This window comes from Gracilinanus agilis, chromosome 2, assembly GCF_016433145.1.
Source record: "Gracilinanus agilis isolate LMUSP501 chromosome 2, AgileGrace, whole genome shotgun sequence".
Classification (NCBI taxonomy): Eukaryota; Metazoa; Chordata; class Mammalia; order Didelphimorphia; family Didelphidae; genus Gracilinanus; species Gracilinanus agilis.
Genome location: NC_058131.1, coordinates 295,479,247 through 295,497,881, shown reverse-complemented (window position 1 = coordinate 295,497,881; position 18,635 = coordinate 295,479,247). Strand labels below are relative to the sequence as shown.

The 18,635-nt window shown below is 33.5% G+C and overlaps 1 protein-coding gene across 4 annotated transcripts in view; it reads left to right on the top strand.

Annotated features, from left to right (window-relative positions):
- Positions 1-18,635, top strand: part of CHD9 (chromodomain helicase DNA binding protein 9) — a 174,097-nt gene that overhangs the window by 34,564 nt on the left and 120,898 nt on the right. For 2 of the 4 annotated variants that reach the window (XM_044664152.1, XM_044664151.1), the window contains exons 1-2: positions 13,418-13,723; positions 14,887-15,224. In XM_044664152.1, the coding sequence (XP_044520087.1) occupies positions 13,694-13,723; positions 14,887-15,224 (368 nt within the window). In that variant the 5' untranslated portion in view covers positions 13,418-13,693. Of the gene's footprint in view, positions 1-13,417; positions 13,724-14,886; positions 15,225-18,635 lie in introns of those variants that run through there. The other 2 variants (XM_044664150.1, XM_044664149.1) reach the window with 1 other exon arrangement.

The following is an 18,635-nucleotide window of genomic DNA, read 5'->3' as shown; positions in this document are numbered from 1 at the left end:
ACTTATAAACTTCTTTGAGAATGTTAATTTCCCTTAAGGAGCCACTTAAATAGTAACCACTGCCTGAGCGTTACTTTGTATATCTTAACATGTATGATCTCAAATTCCCTGTAAACACTGAGATTCTAGTATTATACAGTTATTATAGTGGATGGGAAAAGATAGTGCTGGAAAGAGCTATGGGGTGTTCCAAAGACTTAGAGCACAAAAAAGTTGTGATAAAAGGGGAATCAAATAATGAGAGAGACATATCAATTAGTATTTATAAAGCATGAATTCCTTACTATCTTTCTCAATGTCTTAGAGAAAGGAAACTGAATATGGAATTAGAAATATCTATTTAAATTGTAGTTCTACCACTACTTTTTCTAGTATTCGTGTACTGTCCAGAAAACTAAAAGAACCAAATGTGAGTTCAGAAGAGTATATGAATGAACTATTTAGGTAAGTGGGAGAGAATCCCATGTGGCAAGGAAGACCTCAAAAATCTAAATATAGTGAATGTGTTCAACAGATTGAAAAGCCTAATTTATGGTAGAACAAAAGTTTAGTGTGAAAATGGGTCTGCCTCTGATGCTTAATTATAGGCTGGGGGGTAGAAAGGTGAAGTAGAGAAGATCTTTTGGAAAGAATAGTAGTGATATTTCTTGCTTGCCTACATTTAAGGATTAGGGCCTCGGTGAACAATGACTTTTAAAGTTACATTGGGCTAAAATGATTATAAATCTCTCTGTGGTATAATCTTGGTATCCGTCAGAGTGTGTCTGCTTTCTGAGAGCCAACTCCACTAAATATAGAGAACCTCTTTCTGTTTAATGCTGAATGCTTTTTGTCTATAAAAACCCCATGAAACCAGGAAAAATACAAAATGACCTTCAGTCATATGGTCCCCTTCAACTACTGCAGTGTTTGTGGTAGAGTACTAGAAAATGGGGTGAGGATGCTAAGGTTTTAGAGCATCTGTAAACATTAACTTAGCTATTGGTACTCTAGATGTAAAATCCTTTTCCTGTTACTAGGGAGAGGACATACTATTAGAGAAACTGGATCATCTCAATTTTGACATTCTCAGTATAAATAAACCCAAAAGACAAAAGGAAGTTAGGATCTTCTTGTAAATCACACTTTAAATGTTTTATACCTGTGACCCCAAACCAAGTACCCTTACTTTCCTGACCCACAGTTTTCTCATTTGCAAAATGAAGAGATTGTACTAAATGACTTTTGAGATTCCTTCCAGCTCTAGATTTATGATCTCATGTTAAATGGAAGAATGGCTCACAAGTTCTTCTTAGAGAGGCAACTAAAAGAGTTGGTAAATGTAGCTATACTGTGTCTTCCAAGCCAGTTAAGAACATGATTTCATGAGAAATTTGTTTATCTTTTCTTATGCTCGGTAGAAGTAAACTCATTTTGGGGAGGTACTGTTTTCATTTTTATCTTTGTATTTCTAGAACATAGATCAGGTCTCACACATCATAGGCACTTAATAAATGCTTAATTGTGTTGAACAATAATTATTGGAGGGAAAATGAAAATAATGTCATCTTACTTTATATGCCAATATCCGTTTTTGAAGCTGAGGAGAGATAGGAATCCCATAAAGAACTTGATATAAGACTTTCCAAATTAAATATACTTATGGATTTGGGGTTGGGTTTTTTTTTTTGATTCTCAGTGACTTCAGTGTAAAGGTGAATTCAGATAAGAATCATTAACATATATGCTGGAAGATAGAGTTTAGGAATAAAGAACGAAAAGTCAAAGTCCTGTAAATTACATAGAAAAAGCCTGTCTATATATCGTAAATACTTTATTTGAAAAAAAGAATTGGGAGTTGCTGGACATAAGCAGGAACCCCCTCCCCACAATAAAGTTGATTATATTTTGACACATAAGATATTACTAAGATAGGAGTCATTCCCAGATCTCTGAATACATTTTCTATCAGCATGTTAGAGCAAAAATTAAAATAGTTCTTTCCAACTCTAAATCTGTAAACTTATCATCTCTAATATAAGAATAAAAATGAGTAAAATGTATCCTTTGTAATTAAAAGATTTAAATCTGACCTATTTAACTAATTTAATGATACCAAAAACTTAAAAGTAAATCAAGGAAAATACTTTGACACTGATGTAAATTAATTGCCACAAAATGAAGAACAAAAGAACCTGAACACCACTTCAGTTGACTAGTGCTCAATTTTGTCATGCAGAAAAATATGACAAACAAGGGCAACACTGGTTTCAAATATAAACTTGTTTATAAAATCTCACAGAGAAGCCTAGTAGTAGATTATAAACATAATTTCTTTATGTAGTGAGAAATTACAGAAGGAAAAAAATTATTAAATGAAAATTTGATGAGAGACTCAACTAAGCAAAGTCATTATCAGGGCATTTAAGTATGAAACTTAAAAGGAGGGCAACAAACAAAAAATCGAATACATGTAAAGAATTTATAACAAATATTTCATCAAGATCAGTGGCAAATGGGAGCATCTGGGTAGCTCAGTGGATTGAGAGTCAAGCCTAGAGACGGAAGGTCCTAGGTTCAAATCTGGCCTCAGACGCTTCCCAGCTGTGTGACCCTGGGCAAGTCACTTGACCCCCATTGCCTACCCTTACCACTCTTCTCCCTTGGAGCTAATACACAGTATTGACTCCAAGACAGAAGGTAAGGGTTTAAAAAAATAAAAAAATAAAAAAAAGATCAGTGGCACAACTACATTTGAACTTTTAATATAAAGTATGAAGGTAACACAGTTTTGAAAGTTATATATATGGAGGACAAGATACCAAAGGGATGGAAAAATCTTGAATCTTATTATTGCCCCTCTCAAAGAAAACATTAAAAACTTGCTGACCCATATGTCTACTTTCTTATTTATATAAAAAATTTTTGAGAATTATTCATATATTTATTAAATTCCAAGAACTGAGCTATGGGTTTTATAACTATAATCTCATTTGATCTTTACAACAATTCTGGGAAGTAGGTGCTAGTATTATCCCCATTTTACATTTTAGGAAAATGGGGGTAAACAGAGTTTAAGTGACTTGCTCAGGATCACACAGGTATTAAGTGTCTGAGGCCAGATTTGAACTCAGGTCTTCCTGATTCCAGGCTGATCACTCTACCACCACTGCACCATCAGGTGCCTTTAAGAAGCAATACTCCATAATAGACTTCATCTTTATCATTATATAACTGTGTAGAAGGTGCTGAAAATACAAGCTACGTCACTGTGTTTATTGTTTACTGTCCCTTTTTTTTAAAGAGCATCTGATTTGGTAGAGAAAAATGCCTCTCAGAAGCTTTAAACTATGTGTCTATAAATATGTCAGAATTATAAAATATTGCTCAAAATATATAACAACACAGATAGCCATTTTTTATTATTAAGAGAAATATAAAATAGGGAGATGTATTGTTACCAGAAATATTTATCACTATCATAGGATCCAGTAGAGACCAAGTCAAACAAGTTTCCTTAAAAATGGTGAGATCTTTTGGATGGTTCTATTTCAGGATTTCCTCAAGCCCTGAAATGTCATAGACCTTTCTCAGTGAGATTTATAATTAGTCTAAATAATTAGACCTCTTACTAGATCTGGATCCCAAAGAGATAAAAGATAGGGGAAGAGGACCTATAAAGACATTTATAGCAGCTCTTTTTGTGGTGGCAAGAATGAATGAAGGAATCGTCCATCAGCTGGGGAATGGCTGAAGAAGTTGTAGAATATGATTGAAATGGAATACTATTGTGCCATAAGAAATATTCATAAAAACCTGGAAAGACTGCTATGAAGTGATGCAAAGTGAAATAAGCAGAACAATGAGAGCATAATACACAGTAACAGCAATAATGTATGATGATCAACTGTGAATGACTTACCTGTTGTCAGCAATGCAAGGGTCGAAAACATCTCCCAATAACCTTATGATGAAAAAAGTTGCCCGTCACCAGAGAAGGAACTGATAGAGTCTGAATGCAGATTAAAGCATAGCATTTTTCATTTTACCTCCTTCATGATTTTTTCCTTGTATAAGTGATATGTGTCTTCTTTCACAACATAACAAATATAGAAATATGTATTGCATGATAATACATGTATAACCTACATCATATTATCTGTCATCTTGGGAAAGGGAGAGAGAAAATGGATTGCAAAGTGTGAGAAAACGATTATTTAAAATTGTTTTGACACATTAAAAAAGCATTAGACCAATTTTCTATACAAGAATAACCCATGCGGATGAAAAATATCTACTGCTTAAACTGGGACAGTTTCATGGACAGCTTTTACTCTTCTGTCAATGTATCTGTATCTTGGCTAGACAGTAAAAGCTAGATAAGCCCGGAATTGGTCCAAAAAATAATGACCCTACTTAATTGCCTTTAGAAAATGGAGAAGTTCTTATGATAACCCATTTTTTGTTTGAATCTAAAGTCTAACTTTTTAAATACCATTATTACTCCAGTGACATACAGCAGCATTATGAAATGTCAAAGGTTCTGAAAAAATCGAGGTTAAGGGTTACCCAAATGACAAGAGGAATGTTGTAGGTATAAGAATACTATAATAGATTACAGACAAGGAAATTATATAGGAAAAACTATATAAAAGATCTTATCAAAGAAACAAAGGCTAAAAAAGAAAATGAACTGGTCATATAGTGAGAATAAGGGACAACTAATTGACTTCTAGTGTTTATGTGCATCATTAATATCCTCATGAAGTCAAAAGGATGCAAGCACTATTACAAACTTAAAGGAAAACATTGGTGCACAGAATGGGCAGGCATGGATGGGTTATGATCACCACCATTGAAGGGATGAAAACATAGATCCATTAGATTATTAGAATATCTCCAAAGTATAAAACATCAAAGCCAACTTTTGATAAATAGGTGGTTATCTTTCTTTCTCATCTGTCTTTTCCCTTCTCATCGTGCCTCTATGATTCCATCTTCTTCCAATTTCATGCAACCACTAGTTACAGTCTCCCACTATGGTGCCCTATAAAAATCTTCCCTACATGTCCTATGCTTCAAAATTACTTCTCTATCTTTTCCAGTGATGGAAACTTTTCTGTCTTTCCATCAAAGCAGAAGTTAATCTGACTGATTAACCTTATTGGGAGTCAATTTAATGTAGCAAACTCAAAAGTAAGGGGCAGGATGAAGAATTATTATACATTCTTATAAAGGATACTTGTAAACCCAAATGACTTTGAGACTGGTAGAATTTCACAGTATAGTGATGCCTTAAGTTAAGAATTCTTAACTTTTTTATGTCATGGGCCCCTTTGGCATTCTAATTAAGCCTATGAACCTCCTCTCAGAATGATTTTAAATGCATTAAAGAAGATAGATAAAATTATAGAGGAATAGAATTATATTGAAATATAGTTATAAAAACATGTTTGTTTTTTTAAAAGTTAACAGAATCCAAGTTAAGAACCTCTGCCTTAGAGTATGCTCTCCACATATGCTGCACTGTTTGGCTTCAGCTCCACTAAACAAGATGTCACTCCAAGAATAAGGACACCCATTATTTCTATTTATTTATTTATTTATTTATTTATTTAGATTTAAGCATTTATTAATATTCATTTTTAACATGGTTACATGATTCATGCTCCTACTTTCCCCTTCACCCCCCACACTCCCTCCACCCATGGCCGATGCACATTTCCACTGGTTTTGTCATGTGTCCTTGATCAAGACCTATTTCCAAATTGTTGGTAGTTGCATTGGTGTGGTAGTTTCAAGTCCACATCCTTAATCATGTCCACTCCAACCCATGCGTTCAAGCAGTTGTTTTTCTTACATGTTTCCTCTCCTGCAATTCTTCCTCTGAATGTAGGTAGCGTTCTTTACCATAAATCCCTCAGAGCTATCCTGGGTCATTGTATTGCTGCTGGTACAGAAGCCCATTACATTCGATTTTACCATAGTATATCAGTCTCTGTGTACAATGTTCTTCTGGCGACACCCATTATTTCTAAATTCAGCACCAGGCTGTTAACTCCTGATTGATTTCACCTACCTCAGCATCCTCTCCCTTCTGATTCCAAGGATGGAGGGTGGAGCACTAAACTCCTCCCAGTGCAGAAACTGCACTTAGATCACTCCACTTTGCATGTGCTGCCATTACTGACTTCATCTACAGGAAACAAGATGCCTCCCCCTTCCATTATATCCCTCTCCTTCTTACCTCCTTTTGTTTTGTCTCCCCCTTTAGATTGCAAGCTCATTGAAGGCAAGAACTATCTTTCTTTTTATTTCATAGTATCCCCAATGCTTAGTACAGTGCCTGGAACATAATAGGTGCTTAACAAATGTTTATTGGATTGGATTGTTATGTTTGTACAAAACCTTTTAAATTTAATATAGTCAAAATTTTACACAGCTATTTAGAGCTTGGCCATCTTTTAAGTAGAATACCCAAGTTTAGAAACCAAGTTTTTCTGGTTGCTACTGTATTGCTTTCTATGCTATTGGGTTGTATTGTGACAAAGTCAAATGTAGAAAGATATTTTAGGGTTAAAAAGGCCTTATAGATTCTTATAAAACATACCATACAGGGTTATTCCTATTTAAGATTTATGATTTTTTGGGGTACCTTATTAGAGCTACAAACATTTTTAACTGAAAACAACTATTAGAGTTTTACCAAAACATAAAATTTTCAACAGTCCTTCATAAAAATAAGCTTATTTTCCTTTTTTATTATACAAATATAATATGATGAGTAATATTCAATCTAGCAACCATTATTTTTGCAGCTTTTTGCAAAAGACACTATTTAGGACACTGAAGATACAAAAGAAAAATGAAAAAAAAAAGTCCCTACCTTCAAGGAACTTGCATTTTATTTCATACAATATATATATATAATATATATAATATATAATATACATATTTATACACACACATAAGCGCACGCGTGCACGAGATATAACTTGGGGAGGAAAAGGCACTGACCACCAAGCAAATGAGGAAAGGAGATGACCCTAAAGCTTATTGTTGTTATTGTTCAGTTGTTTTAGTCATGTTCAAATTTTTGTTAACTCTACTTGGGGTTTTCTTGGCAAAAATACTAGAGTGCTTTGCCATTTTCTTCTCTGAATCATTTTATGATAAGAAACCAGGACAAACAGGATTAAGCGACTTACCCAGGGTCACATAGAGCTATAAATATATCAGACCAAATTTGAACTCGGGAGGATATCTACCTTACTCCAAGCCTAGCACTCTTATCTACTGCGCCACTAGTTCTGAATTTAAAACACTAAAAAAGAAGATTTTGTATTGAAACTCTTGTATTGAATCTCTATTTCATACTGCTTACTTTTTTAAAAAGAATTTTATGATTCTACATCTTACTTTCAGAATTCTCATGCTTATCTGTGCTTCATTCTGAATGAACTTCCTACTGTTACAATGGTCCTCTTTTTTCCTAGAATCTTTTTTGTTACTCTTTTAGCCTCCTCCCCTTATTAAAAATCAAAATAAAAAGATCATATAATAAGTAAGTATTTGTGTTGCTTTTTACACCTTCCATTTATCACCTCTCTGTCAGGCTATGGATAGCATACTTCATCATAGGTCCTCAGCAGAAATACTCAGTCATTAAATCAGGGTTCTTAAGGCTTTCAGAATTGTTTTTAATCCTTAAATAAATTATTCTTCTGGTTCTGCTCACTTCCCTTTATTTTCCTATTCATTCTATCTAGGGTTCTCTGAAATCATTGCTTTCTGTCAAAAATATATTAAATTGATATACCAGTTTGTTCAGTAGTTCCCCGGTTGTCAAAGAGACAATCTAAGGTGCCCCTTTAGGTTATAGTTCTTTGCTTTTCCATTTTTGTACTTTTAAGTCCTACTTCAGGATTAGGAAGTTTGTTTGCTTGTGATATTTCCTCATTGGTATTATTGTCCCTCATAATTCTCCTCCTTATCTCTGATGTTTTCCCTGTTGAGTTTGTATATGTGTATGTTCAACCCTCTTTTGTTTTACATGAGTGAGGTTCAACTGATGTCTGGTGTCCCAAACCATTCTTCCATGTTTGTATTCTTCTCATGGACCCCAAATAGTGAATTCTACCCTTCTTTCCTCCTTTCATCCTCCTTTTTCTATCTAATCTTCAAACCTTCAGAAAGGCACCTTTCCATCTTTGGTTTTTATTCAACTCTTTCAATAACCTATGAAGACATTAAAATTCTGAAAGAAGACTTTCTTCACCCTCTGTTAGAATGTTAGCACACCACCATCATATGACTCCTTCCAGTTGCTCCAAAAATTAACCTTTCTAGGTTTCTCTGGACTCTTGCTTATTGTACTTCCAAGTTCTCATTCTCCTCTGGTCTTTTCAGCAGAATACTTTGATAGTCCTTTATTCCATTAGGTGCTAGGTAGCCTAGTAAATAGAGTATTGGACCTGAAATTAGAAAGACCTGAAGTTCAAATCTGATTTCAAATACTTAATAGCTGTGTGAGCCTGGGCTAGTCACTTAACCTCTTTCTGCCACTGTTTCTTCAACTGTCAAATGGGGATGATAATAATAATACCTTATAAGGACTTAGCCCCTGCTTGGTACACAGTAGATGCTTAATAGATTACAGTTCCCTTTTCTTTATTAAAGATGTTTCAAATTTTTAAAAAACATTTTTAATATTGTAAGATGGTAACCACTTTTGCTGGAGCTAAGTTATTCTTAGTTATAAGACTTTATGTTTTGCCTTTGGGAATGTTGTATTCTAAGAAGGTTTTCTGAATCTGGATTATAGTTCCTTGGTACTGGAACTGTTTATCTTTATGCTTGCAGTATTTTTCCTTTGATGGGACAATCCTGAATTTTGTCTCTGATGCTCCGAGGACTTTTTCTTTTTAGATTTCTTTCAGGAGATGATCAGTAGATTCTTGCTATTCACCTTATCCTCTGGTTCTAATAGATCTGGATAGTTTTCATTTATGAATTCTTGAAATGTAGTATTCAGGGTTTATTTGTTTTAATTATAATTTTCAGGGAATCTAATAATTCTTGTTATTTCTCAAATTATTTTTTAGGTCAATTGCTTTTGATTTTAGATATATTACATTTTCTTCTGTTTTTTTCTCTCAAAATCCGAATTTGTTCTAATATTTCTTGCTGTTTCATGGAATCACAGATTTCTGCTTTGGTCTGTTTTAATTTTTAAGGATGCCATATCTTGGGAAATATTTTCTGTTACCTCTTCTAAACTAACTATTCCTTTTCCTTCCTTTCCTCAAGAATTTTTACTTTATTTTTTGTCTTCTTTGGGAAAATCTCTAGATTTGCAAAGATTTTTAATAACTAGTTGGTTGGTTGTGTGTTTTTTAAATTCATCTCTCCAACTCTTGTTCCCACGTCATGCCTTTGTGACAAGGCCACACTCCATCCTCTGCTCCTCTTTTAGGTGGGTTGATTGATGCCACTTTTTCTTTCTCAGGGTCCCCTGAGTTTCTTCATGCTCTTGCCCTGCTCCATTTTTAGGTGTGTCAGTTGACTGATTTTTCTTGCTCTGGGCCCCTTGGATTCCTGCACTGATCTTCATTTCCCAGAATTAGGACCACTTAAATGTTCAAGATCCACTCTGAGCTCTTAGGACATAGTATTAGGATCCATGGAACTCCAGAATATAAGTGCTCGTAGTCTGAGTTTTGTCGCACCATGTTGATCACTGCCTGCTGCGGATCCCTGGAGCTTCCTAAAGGGATTCCTCTTAATTTTATGTTTCAAGACAGAGCCTTACAATTTATACTTATCTAGTCTCTGGCTGTCCTGGGAATCTACCCTGCAAAGGCACTATTTTTAGTGATAGGAGCACCCTCTTTTTTTAATTACCCATTGACTTTTTGTGCAATTCTGAAGTGGAAGACATCACATACCTTAGTTTCTTATTGGATTTCTTGGTCATTATTCATTTTGGTGCAAACTTCAGTGAATTTCCCAGAGAAGATATGTGGGAGCTGGGTGGTCTGCTTCCTATTCAGATAGTTGTTTCTTCATATTGAATCTTGAAGGAAACTACGATTTCTAAGAATTGGAGGCAAGGAGGGAGTGTAGAAGAGACAGCCAGAATAAAGACACAGAAGCAAAAGATATGTGCCAAATCCAGGTAGCAGCAAATCAAGCCTGTTTAAGTAGTCCTGTTTGGCTATAACAAAGTCTGTGTGGAAAGGAAGAAGAAAGATGAGATTCAGTAAACTCAAAAAAAAAAAATTGGAGCCAAGTTGTGAAAGATTTTAAAATATTGTGCTGAAGAGCTTATATTCTCCTCCCCCTAAGTAAATCCCTTATTTCTAATTTTTATTTTATAATCAAAGGATATTCTCAGTTACCTCACCTCACAACTTTGGTGTCATCTTCAGCTCCTCACTTGTCCCCACCCCAAATCTTTTGTTAATATGTAGAACATATCTCATATATGTCCCTTTCTCTCTACTCACATAATATCCAGTCTGGTGTAGGACTTCAATACTTCATGCCTTACCATTGAAGAGCCTTCTGATTGGTCTTCCTATTTCAAGTCTCTCTGCATTCCAATCTGTCCTCAACTCATAAACCAAAATGATTTCCCTAATATACAGGTCTGATTATCTCATCTCTACTCAGCAAACTCCAGTGGTTCCTTATTATCTCCAGAATCAAATATAAAATGCTATTTGTCATGTCAAACCCTTCACAACCTGTTCCTTTCCAACTTTTCCATTCTTTTTATTCTTTGTTCTTCCCTTCATACTCTTTGATACACTGACACTGGCCCACTTGACATTCCATCTTCTGACACATTTTTATTGGCTGTCTTCAATATCTTAAATCTTCTTCTTTCTCACCTCTGTTTTCTGACTTCCCTGGCTTCTTTTAGGATTCACCAGAAATCTCACTTTCTGCAGAAGGCTTTTCCCTTTATTTTTATTTCTATTTTATTTCTATTCTTCCCTCCATCCTGAGGAGGTGGGAGAATTTTTCTCTGACATTACTTTCCCTTTGTTCTGTGAATATCTTTGTACATGTAGTTACTTTTCATGTTGAAAGAAGAGTGGTTTTTGTATTTTGCCTTTCTTTGTGTCCCTCACACTCAGCACATGGCAACCATTTACTAAATACTTATTCACTCAATGAAAGTTTTTGAGCATGAAAGTGACATGGCTATCACTGTTTTAAGATGATTATTCCAAAAGTTGTATAGAGTAGATGTTAGAGGAGGAAGAGACCTGAAGCCTGGATTCTTATTAGGATATTGTGGCTATTGTCCATATGGCTAGTAATGACCTAGGATGACGTCTATATCTCTTTCTTAGAAAAGGGAGTGGAGCAAGTAATATCGCAGAGTTAGAAATTAGAGGGTTTGACAACTGATCCAAGTTTACAAATCTGAGTGACTATAAGAATGATGGTACCTTTCATAGAAAAAAAGGACCTGAGAAAAGGTGGATCTAGATAGTAAGATATTGAGTAGTAAAGATGAATAGACTAAAGATCAAATGAAGGAAGTAGTTAACAGCTAAAGATATGATACTCTGAAAATTAGCATGAGGCAAAGGGGCATTTGTTGAGAAAAACAAAACAAAACAAAATATTTCTGCCATTGATTTGGAAATAGTGTGAGATGGACAGGATTCTTTTCTATGAGACTTAAGGGGGAAGTCATGATGAGAAGAGAGAGAATGACGAGAGCAAAAAGTAAAGTTTTTATTAGATACAAAAATAAATCAATATAGAACTAATACCTGTGTATACAATCACAAATTAAACATGAAAATTCATGAAATATCATGCCCAAGAACTTTTTTTTTTTTTGCCAAAAATCAAATTGGATGTGTTCCAGCTATTTGTGATATACAAATAAGGGCTTCGCTGGACCATGCCAATGCTACTTCATCAGTGATTTCTATAAGTGGTCCAAATTTAGTTAGGCTATAGCAGGGGTCAGCCACCTTTTTGGCCGTGAGAGATAAATGCCACATTTCTAAAAATGTAATTTCATGAGAGCCGTACAGTACTCACAGTGCGCGCTCCTGTAACAGCGCCTGAAAAAAAATTGACTTTATGGCTCCTGCAGAAAGAGCCATACATTACCGACCCCTGGGCTATAGCTATCCAATGTTTACTTTCTGATGTGAAATTTTTGTGATATTAGCAATAGGTTAATTTAAGATGATTATTCCAAAATTTTCCTTTTAAATTAGGTGGCTGATTCTATAAGACTTTCACAGTAATTACTCTTCACAAATCTCATGCAAAACAATAGGGTTTTTTTTTTTGTTGTTTTGTTTTACAATTTAGAAAACCAAGCTAGTGAAGTCAAATAACTAGCCAAGAGCAGCGGAGGAAGTGATTTTTTGAACTGGAACTGAAATAATGAAGTTTAATGTTAGTGATATATTTTGTATGAAAATATTTCCTAAAATGTTGAAAGAAAGAAATTCAAGGGATTCAGCACCTAGCACAGTACTTCTGCCACATAGAAGGTGACTTAATAATCATTTTTTTGTTTAATTGGCTGTTGTCAGACTTAGCATTTATAATTTATTGCCACAATAAACACCTTTTAAGAAAACAAACTTAAAACTATACTTAAAAAATTAACACTAAACTTTATTTGGTGCATAGTGTAAAGTTACACAAGTAATATGAATTTGTTGTGATTTTTTATGACGATGACTTTATTGATAATTTTCAAATCAAGGGATTTAAGATAAATTTCATTAAAAATTAAAACTTGCTAAGCCTTTTGTAGATCATTTTTATGACAAATTAAGCTGAAATCTCAATTTATATGTGTGAATTTAAATGTGCATACCTGATTTAATGATTTGAAAAAATTTAAGCGTAATACATTTTAAAAAGAAGAACCTATAAAATTTTTTCTCTGATTTTTTTTTCAGAGAGAGGTCTAACTTCTTATGTGACCATTCATTTCCTGAACTATTCCCTTGGCCCTTTCAATTATCCTAAAGCATTTTATACCATAAATACATTTATATCTTCTTTGCTAGAAAATGCACATCTATGTATACATTTGGACATATACATATTTTCTATATACGTATATGTATATACATGTGCATATATAGAACGTTAGACCACATCATAGTTTTGTTTTGTACTTTTTTTATTGGCAGTATTTCCTTGAAAATTTTTTTAAAATACTTTACCAAAGGAGTGAATTGGGAGAGTAAGAGTTAACAACCCAGCCACATGTAGGGAAGAACAGTCCATTGGGGGTTAAATTGCAGAGTCTAATGGAATAATAACTGGTAGCACCATCTGCTGGCCTACTTCTGCAGAAGGAGTCAGTATTTTTAACGACATCTCTAATATTCATGCTGATGCATTTTGATGCTTTGTGCATTCATTTCTTTCTGTGCTTTGTTGGAATCTGGCTATCTGCTTACAGCTTTTGTGGAAACTCAGCTCTTTAGGAGAGGTTGACAGTCTTTGTCATACCTGAGTAGGCTAAACAGTGGATATATACTTGTCAAGGAAGAAATATGTTGGTAAATCACAATGTGTGTTTGTGGAGGGTTGTTCATATCTTGGTTGCAGCTTGCTAAATAGGCCATTTAGGAATCTTCTTTCAATGCTTTTCTCTTGAGCACTGCCTGGGGTGGTGAAAAAGCAGAGGGCAAGCCTTTGTCTGACGCCAAAAATGTCTTCAGTGAAGAGGCCAAGAGGAAGGGTAAGTGAAAGCCTGAATGAGTGGGAGGAGGAGGGGTTCTTTGGGCTAAAAGGCTAATGGGATTGAATAACCTTCCTTATTACTGGCTGCTGCTGCGGGAGTCGTACTGCATCGCCATCTTGAGCTTGTTGCTGTTTTCTCGAGTCTTGGTTATTTGTTATAGCCTGTAGGCCTTAAGGTGGCATTTAGTGAGTGAGCCTAAACCCTGCCTCCTTTCCAAGTGCTGCAGCACTGCTGTGAAGCCTTTGATGAGGCACGTATAGAAAATGTATCCAGTGAAGTATACTGGATTTTGCCTGAAAATGTGTTTGGAAATTCCTGGTGGTTTTTCCCTTTGCTGTAGTCAGAGGCATGTTTACGGGTGAGAAAATAGCAAAACTGTTATCTGTTCCGTATTTGTTTGTGTGCATGTGTGTTTGAAGAAAAAATTCTTTCCATTCCTTTTTTAAAAAAATTTGCCTTGTATTTACATTCTTTAATATTTCAAAAAACATTAGTACTTTTAATATAGACTATTAGAATTTAATTTTCTTTACAATTGTTTGATAAGAAAAAATGAACAGATAAACTCATAGAAGAACTAAAAGTTTCTCAATTTTATGTAAGGTACTTTATATATTTATTAACTGATACTTGATGAAACAAACATACAAATGATCCCAGATTGTGTTTGCTTATAAAGAGATTTTTTTAATTCATTAATAAATTTTATAGCTAACAATTCTACATTTAGATAATTTACATACTTGTATTAGTTTTGCAATCTACATATTCAAAAAGGAGGGGAAAGAGTTTTATTCCAAATGCACAAAAATATTTACAAGATTAAGATTTGATGTAGTCCATTACTGAGGTAGCCAAGAATGCTATGAAAATTTCAATGAATCTGTTCCATTTAGTTGTTTTTTTCTTTTTTCTTTTTTTTAATTTGGTATGCAATAAATACTCATTTAAAAGCCACATTTCTGTTTGTTTTGAACCTATAATACTTTCTGGTAAAACAAAATGGATTTATTTTCTAAGATTTGTTTACTTCACTTTGCATATTCGCTTATGTAATTTAACTTTACTATGTAAGCAGAATTTTCTAGTTCCAAATATTTATGGGCATGATTTTTAGTATACTTCATAATCTTCTGTAAAATATATTTTGTTTTTTTTAGCCTCCTTCTTCCAAAAAGACTGATGGTTCTGGGATGTATGCAAAGTTACAGAATACCCAGGTGAGAGCCATGTCTGAGAAGAAGCAGAAAAGAAAGGTGGAATCCGAAAGCAAGCAAGAAAAGGCTAATCGAATTATATCAGAGGCAATAGCGAAAGCAAAGGAACGAGGAGAACGAAACATTCCTCGAGTAATGAGCCCTGAAAACTTTCCCAGTGTTTCAGCTGAAGGAAAAGAAGAAAAGAAAGGTAGAAGAATGAAGTCTAAGCCAAAAGACAAGGAAAGCAAGAAAACAAAAACTTGTTCTTCAACTAAGTTAAAAGAGAAGACAAAAATTGGGTAAGTAGGTTAAGATTTAAGCTTAAATCAATAAATTTTGCTAAAGTAGACTGCTTTGATAACAAAAACACTTCTTATCCTGAACTAGCCCTCTATTTCTGCTTAACATGTTATTGCTATATTTATTTATCCCTATCTTTAATAATACTATAATTCTTAGACACTAGATATAAACAAAGGAATGCTTTTAGAAGTTATAATATGTATTTGAAGATTGAGGAATGTACCAAATGATTTCTCCAAACCCCCAAATTTCTAATCTTTTTTATTTTACATAATGTATATTAAGGAAATAGAAAATTTTTTTACTTTGGAACGTTATAGTTTATTTTAGAAAACACAAGCAAAAAAAAATTATTGTTGTACCTATACTAAACTCACTTTCTATAGAATGACTACAATTAAAATCCAGTTTAGGATTTCTTCCCAGTGTAGGTATTTTACTGACTACATTATAGTTTAGAAACAAGACAATAAAAATGCATCCTTAAGGAGTTCACATTCAATAGTACTTCTTCAAATCCATACTAACCTTCAGATTGTATCTTCAGTGTAAAAAATGGGAAATAATTCCTAATATATGTCATTTAGCACAATCTCTTGTTTGCTTTGAGAAAGTAGATCAAAAAGTGTTCAGATTTTACAAATTCTGGCCTTTCTTAGTAGGCTGTATTGAAGTTCTTTTTTTATGTATATATCTTTAAACAAAGGGAGAGTAACTTGAGGAACTAATTTCAGGAAATAAAAATAATTTACATTTATATAGGCTTTAAGGTTTACAAAATGCTTTACCTAAAATTATCTCTTTGAAAGTAATTTATCTCAATTTTAAGATGATTTTTGCGGGGCTTTTTTTTATCATTTGACTTCTTGAAAGAGCATTTCTAATAATTATAGCAACTCATTATGTGGTGCTTTAGAGTTTGCAGAGGGCCTTAGATCGTTTTAAATTGAAATAGATATTTGCCCTCTTTTTTTACACTTAAGAAGAACATCTATTAAACAGAATTTGCATGTTTTGAAAATGTCATTTTGCTCAGCAGATAATTAATATATAAATTTTAAAACTCAGTTTGTGTAAACTAGTATAGTGAATAAATTCTCAGCATTTAAAATGGAACAACCAAACTTAATTGTTCTAAAAAGAGAAATGTTAACAATATATTGGTTGAATAATCATGCATAATAAAATTGATTTTGTATTTTATTTATAGTCAGCTAATGAAGTTTGAAGATCAGCTTTCCTCTTTACATATATTTTATTTTTGTGGGGAAAAGTGTTAGATTTTCCAAAGACAAATGAGGGAAACCCATTTTTAAAGTCTTTGATATATTAAAACTATTTTTGAGTGGTTTAAAATGTTTCAAGTTTTTTTTTAATAACTAATATACAATTTGCTTAAATATCAGCAATAGTGGTGTATTGGTTTGAAGGCTAGCAAATCAATATATGACATGAAAGAAAATTAGTAAAGAATCTTCAAATGGGCAAAGTAATTGAAACAGAGTGACAGTAAAAATTTTTTTGTTAGCAAATTTGGGAACCTGCTAAATGGGAGAGACTAGAAGGGAATGGTTATTTAAAAAATAAAATAAAAGGTGATTTAAAACTTAAGAGTTAAGAGAAGAAATGTGAACAAAATTTGAACCAAATATAGTGAAGTTTGAAGGAAAGGCTTGGTGCTAAGACTTGAATACCTCCATATAAGCATAATTTTTAATGGCATTGATCAGTGTTAGTTCATGTTGATAGTGAAGTTGATATTGAAGTTGATAGTTGATATTGAAGAAGATAAGAATATTTCTCCTAGTGATAGGAAATAATAAAAAGAGTTGAGAATAATTACAGTAGAATGATGAGGCTAACTTTTTCCATGTTTAGAGTATAGAAATAATAAAGAATAATAGTTTAAATTTCTTGAGGTAAAGGCCTTTTTTTTTTTAACCCTTGTACTTCGGTGTATTGTCTCATAGGTGGAAGAGTGGTAAGGGTGGGCAATGGGGGTCAAGTGTCTTGCCCAGGGTCACACAGCTGGGAAGTGGCTGAGGCCGGGTTTGAACCTAGGACCTCCTGTCTCTAGGCCTGACTCTCACTCCACTGAGCTACCCAGCTGCCCCGTAAAGGCCTTTTTATACAAAGTGATGTCACAGTTGAAAAATTATATTAGGTATTTGTATGAGCAATAAATCTTTGGAGTAGAAGAAAGCCATTTCTTGATTCTCTGTTTATGAGAAATAAGAATCTATCTACTTTATTTAAAAATTTTATTTTTAAAATTAACAAAATTTATTTTCTCTTCCTCCCACTACTCTTACATCCCCATTGAGGAAGAAAATAAAAATAAAGTTTTTGTTACAAATATGCACAGTCAAGCCATGTATATCTAATTCTGTATATTGAGTATATCACCTTTCTGACAGTTGGTAGATAGGTAGCATTTATCATCATTAGTCCCATGAAATCATGGTTGATCATTGTTTGATAACCATTTTAAAAGAAAGAAAATGATAGCCTGAATAAATGAAACCCATACATAACTGGGTTCTATTTTAGATAATAGTTTCAGCCAACTGTTTCACTATAGCTACACTTTCAGTAGCTGATGCTATAAAGGTATATATTAATGGTTTGGATTTGTAATCATAAGACATTTCATAAGTTTTTAGAAGTATTTTAATATTTTGATTACTCTCATTTGATTCATTTAAACTAATGTCATTTTTTGGTAGACACATGCAGTTAGGTTTACTATTTCCATTTTCCTGCTCATTTTAGGAAACTATGGTTATTAAACTTGTGGCTTATGCAAGATGTCACATAAATTTTAAAGGAATGAATTCTGAAAGTTTTTCCAATAGCAGTCTGAAGTGCAAATTTGCACAGCAGTTGAATTTTTAATATATAGTAGTTTACAACTTCTAAGATCCATCTGATGCATGCATGAAGTATATGGTTGCCTGTAAGATGTGAAGTCAGGGGTCACCAAAGGTCAGTCTACCCCAAAGTATATGTGTAGCCTGTTACAGTGCTTGAAATAAAAATTACTTTAGCTACTCTTATGGATCACTACCAAAATACTTAGCATTCACTTAGCATTTTAGTGATTTCATTTTATCCTTTCAGCAATTCTGAAGTCAATTTTCCTATTTTGCTGGTATTATGGTATACTGTGAAAAACCATATTTGGAGTTATAGGATCTGAGAGTAAATCCCAGCTATGCTCCTTATTTCGATTCTTTGATCTTAGACAAATTACTTAATTCCTCTGGGTTTTAGTTTCTTCCTTTTTAGGTTTTGGACTAAATGGTCTGTAAGAAAGGCATTTTCTAGCTCTAAATCTTTTGATACCTATTTTATAGCTTGAGAAATATAGATAAAAAGAAATTAAGTGATAGGTCAGAAGTCATACA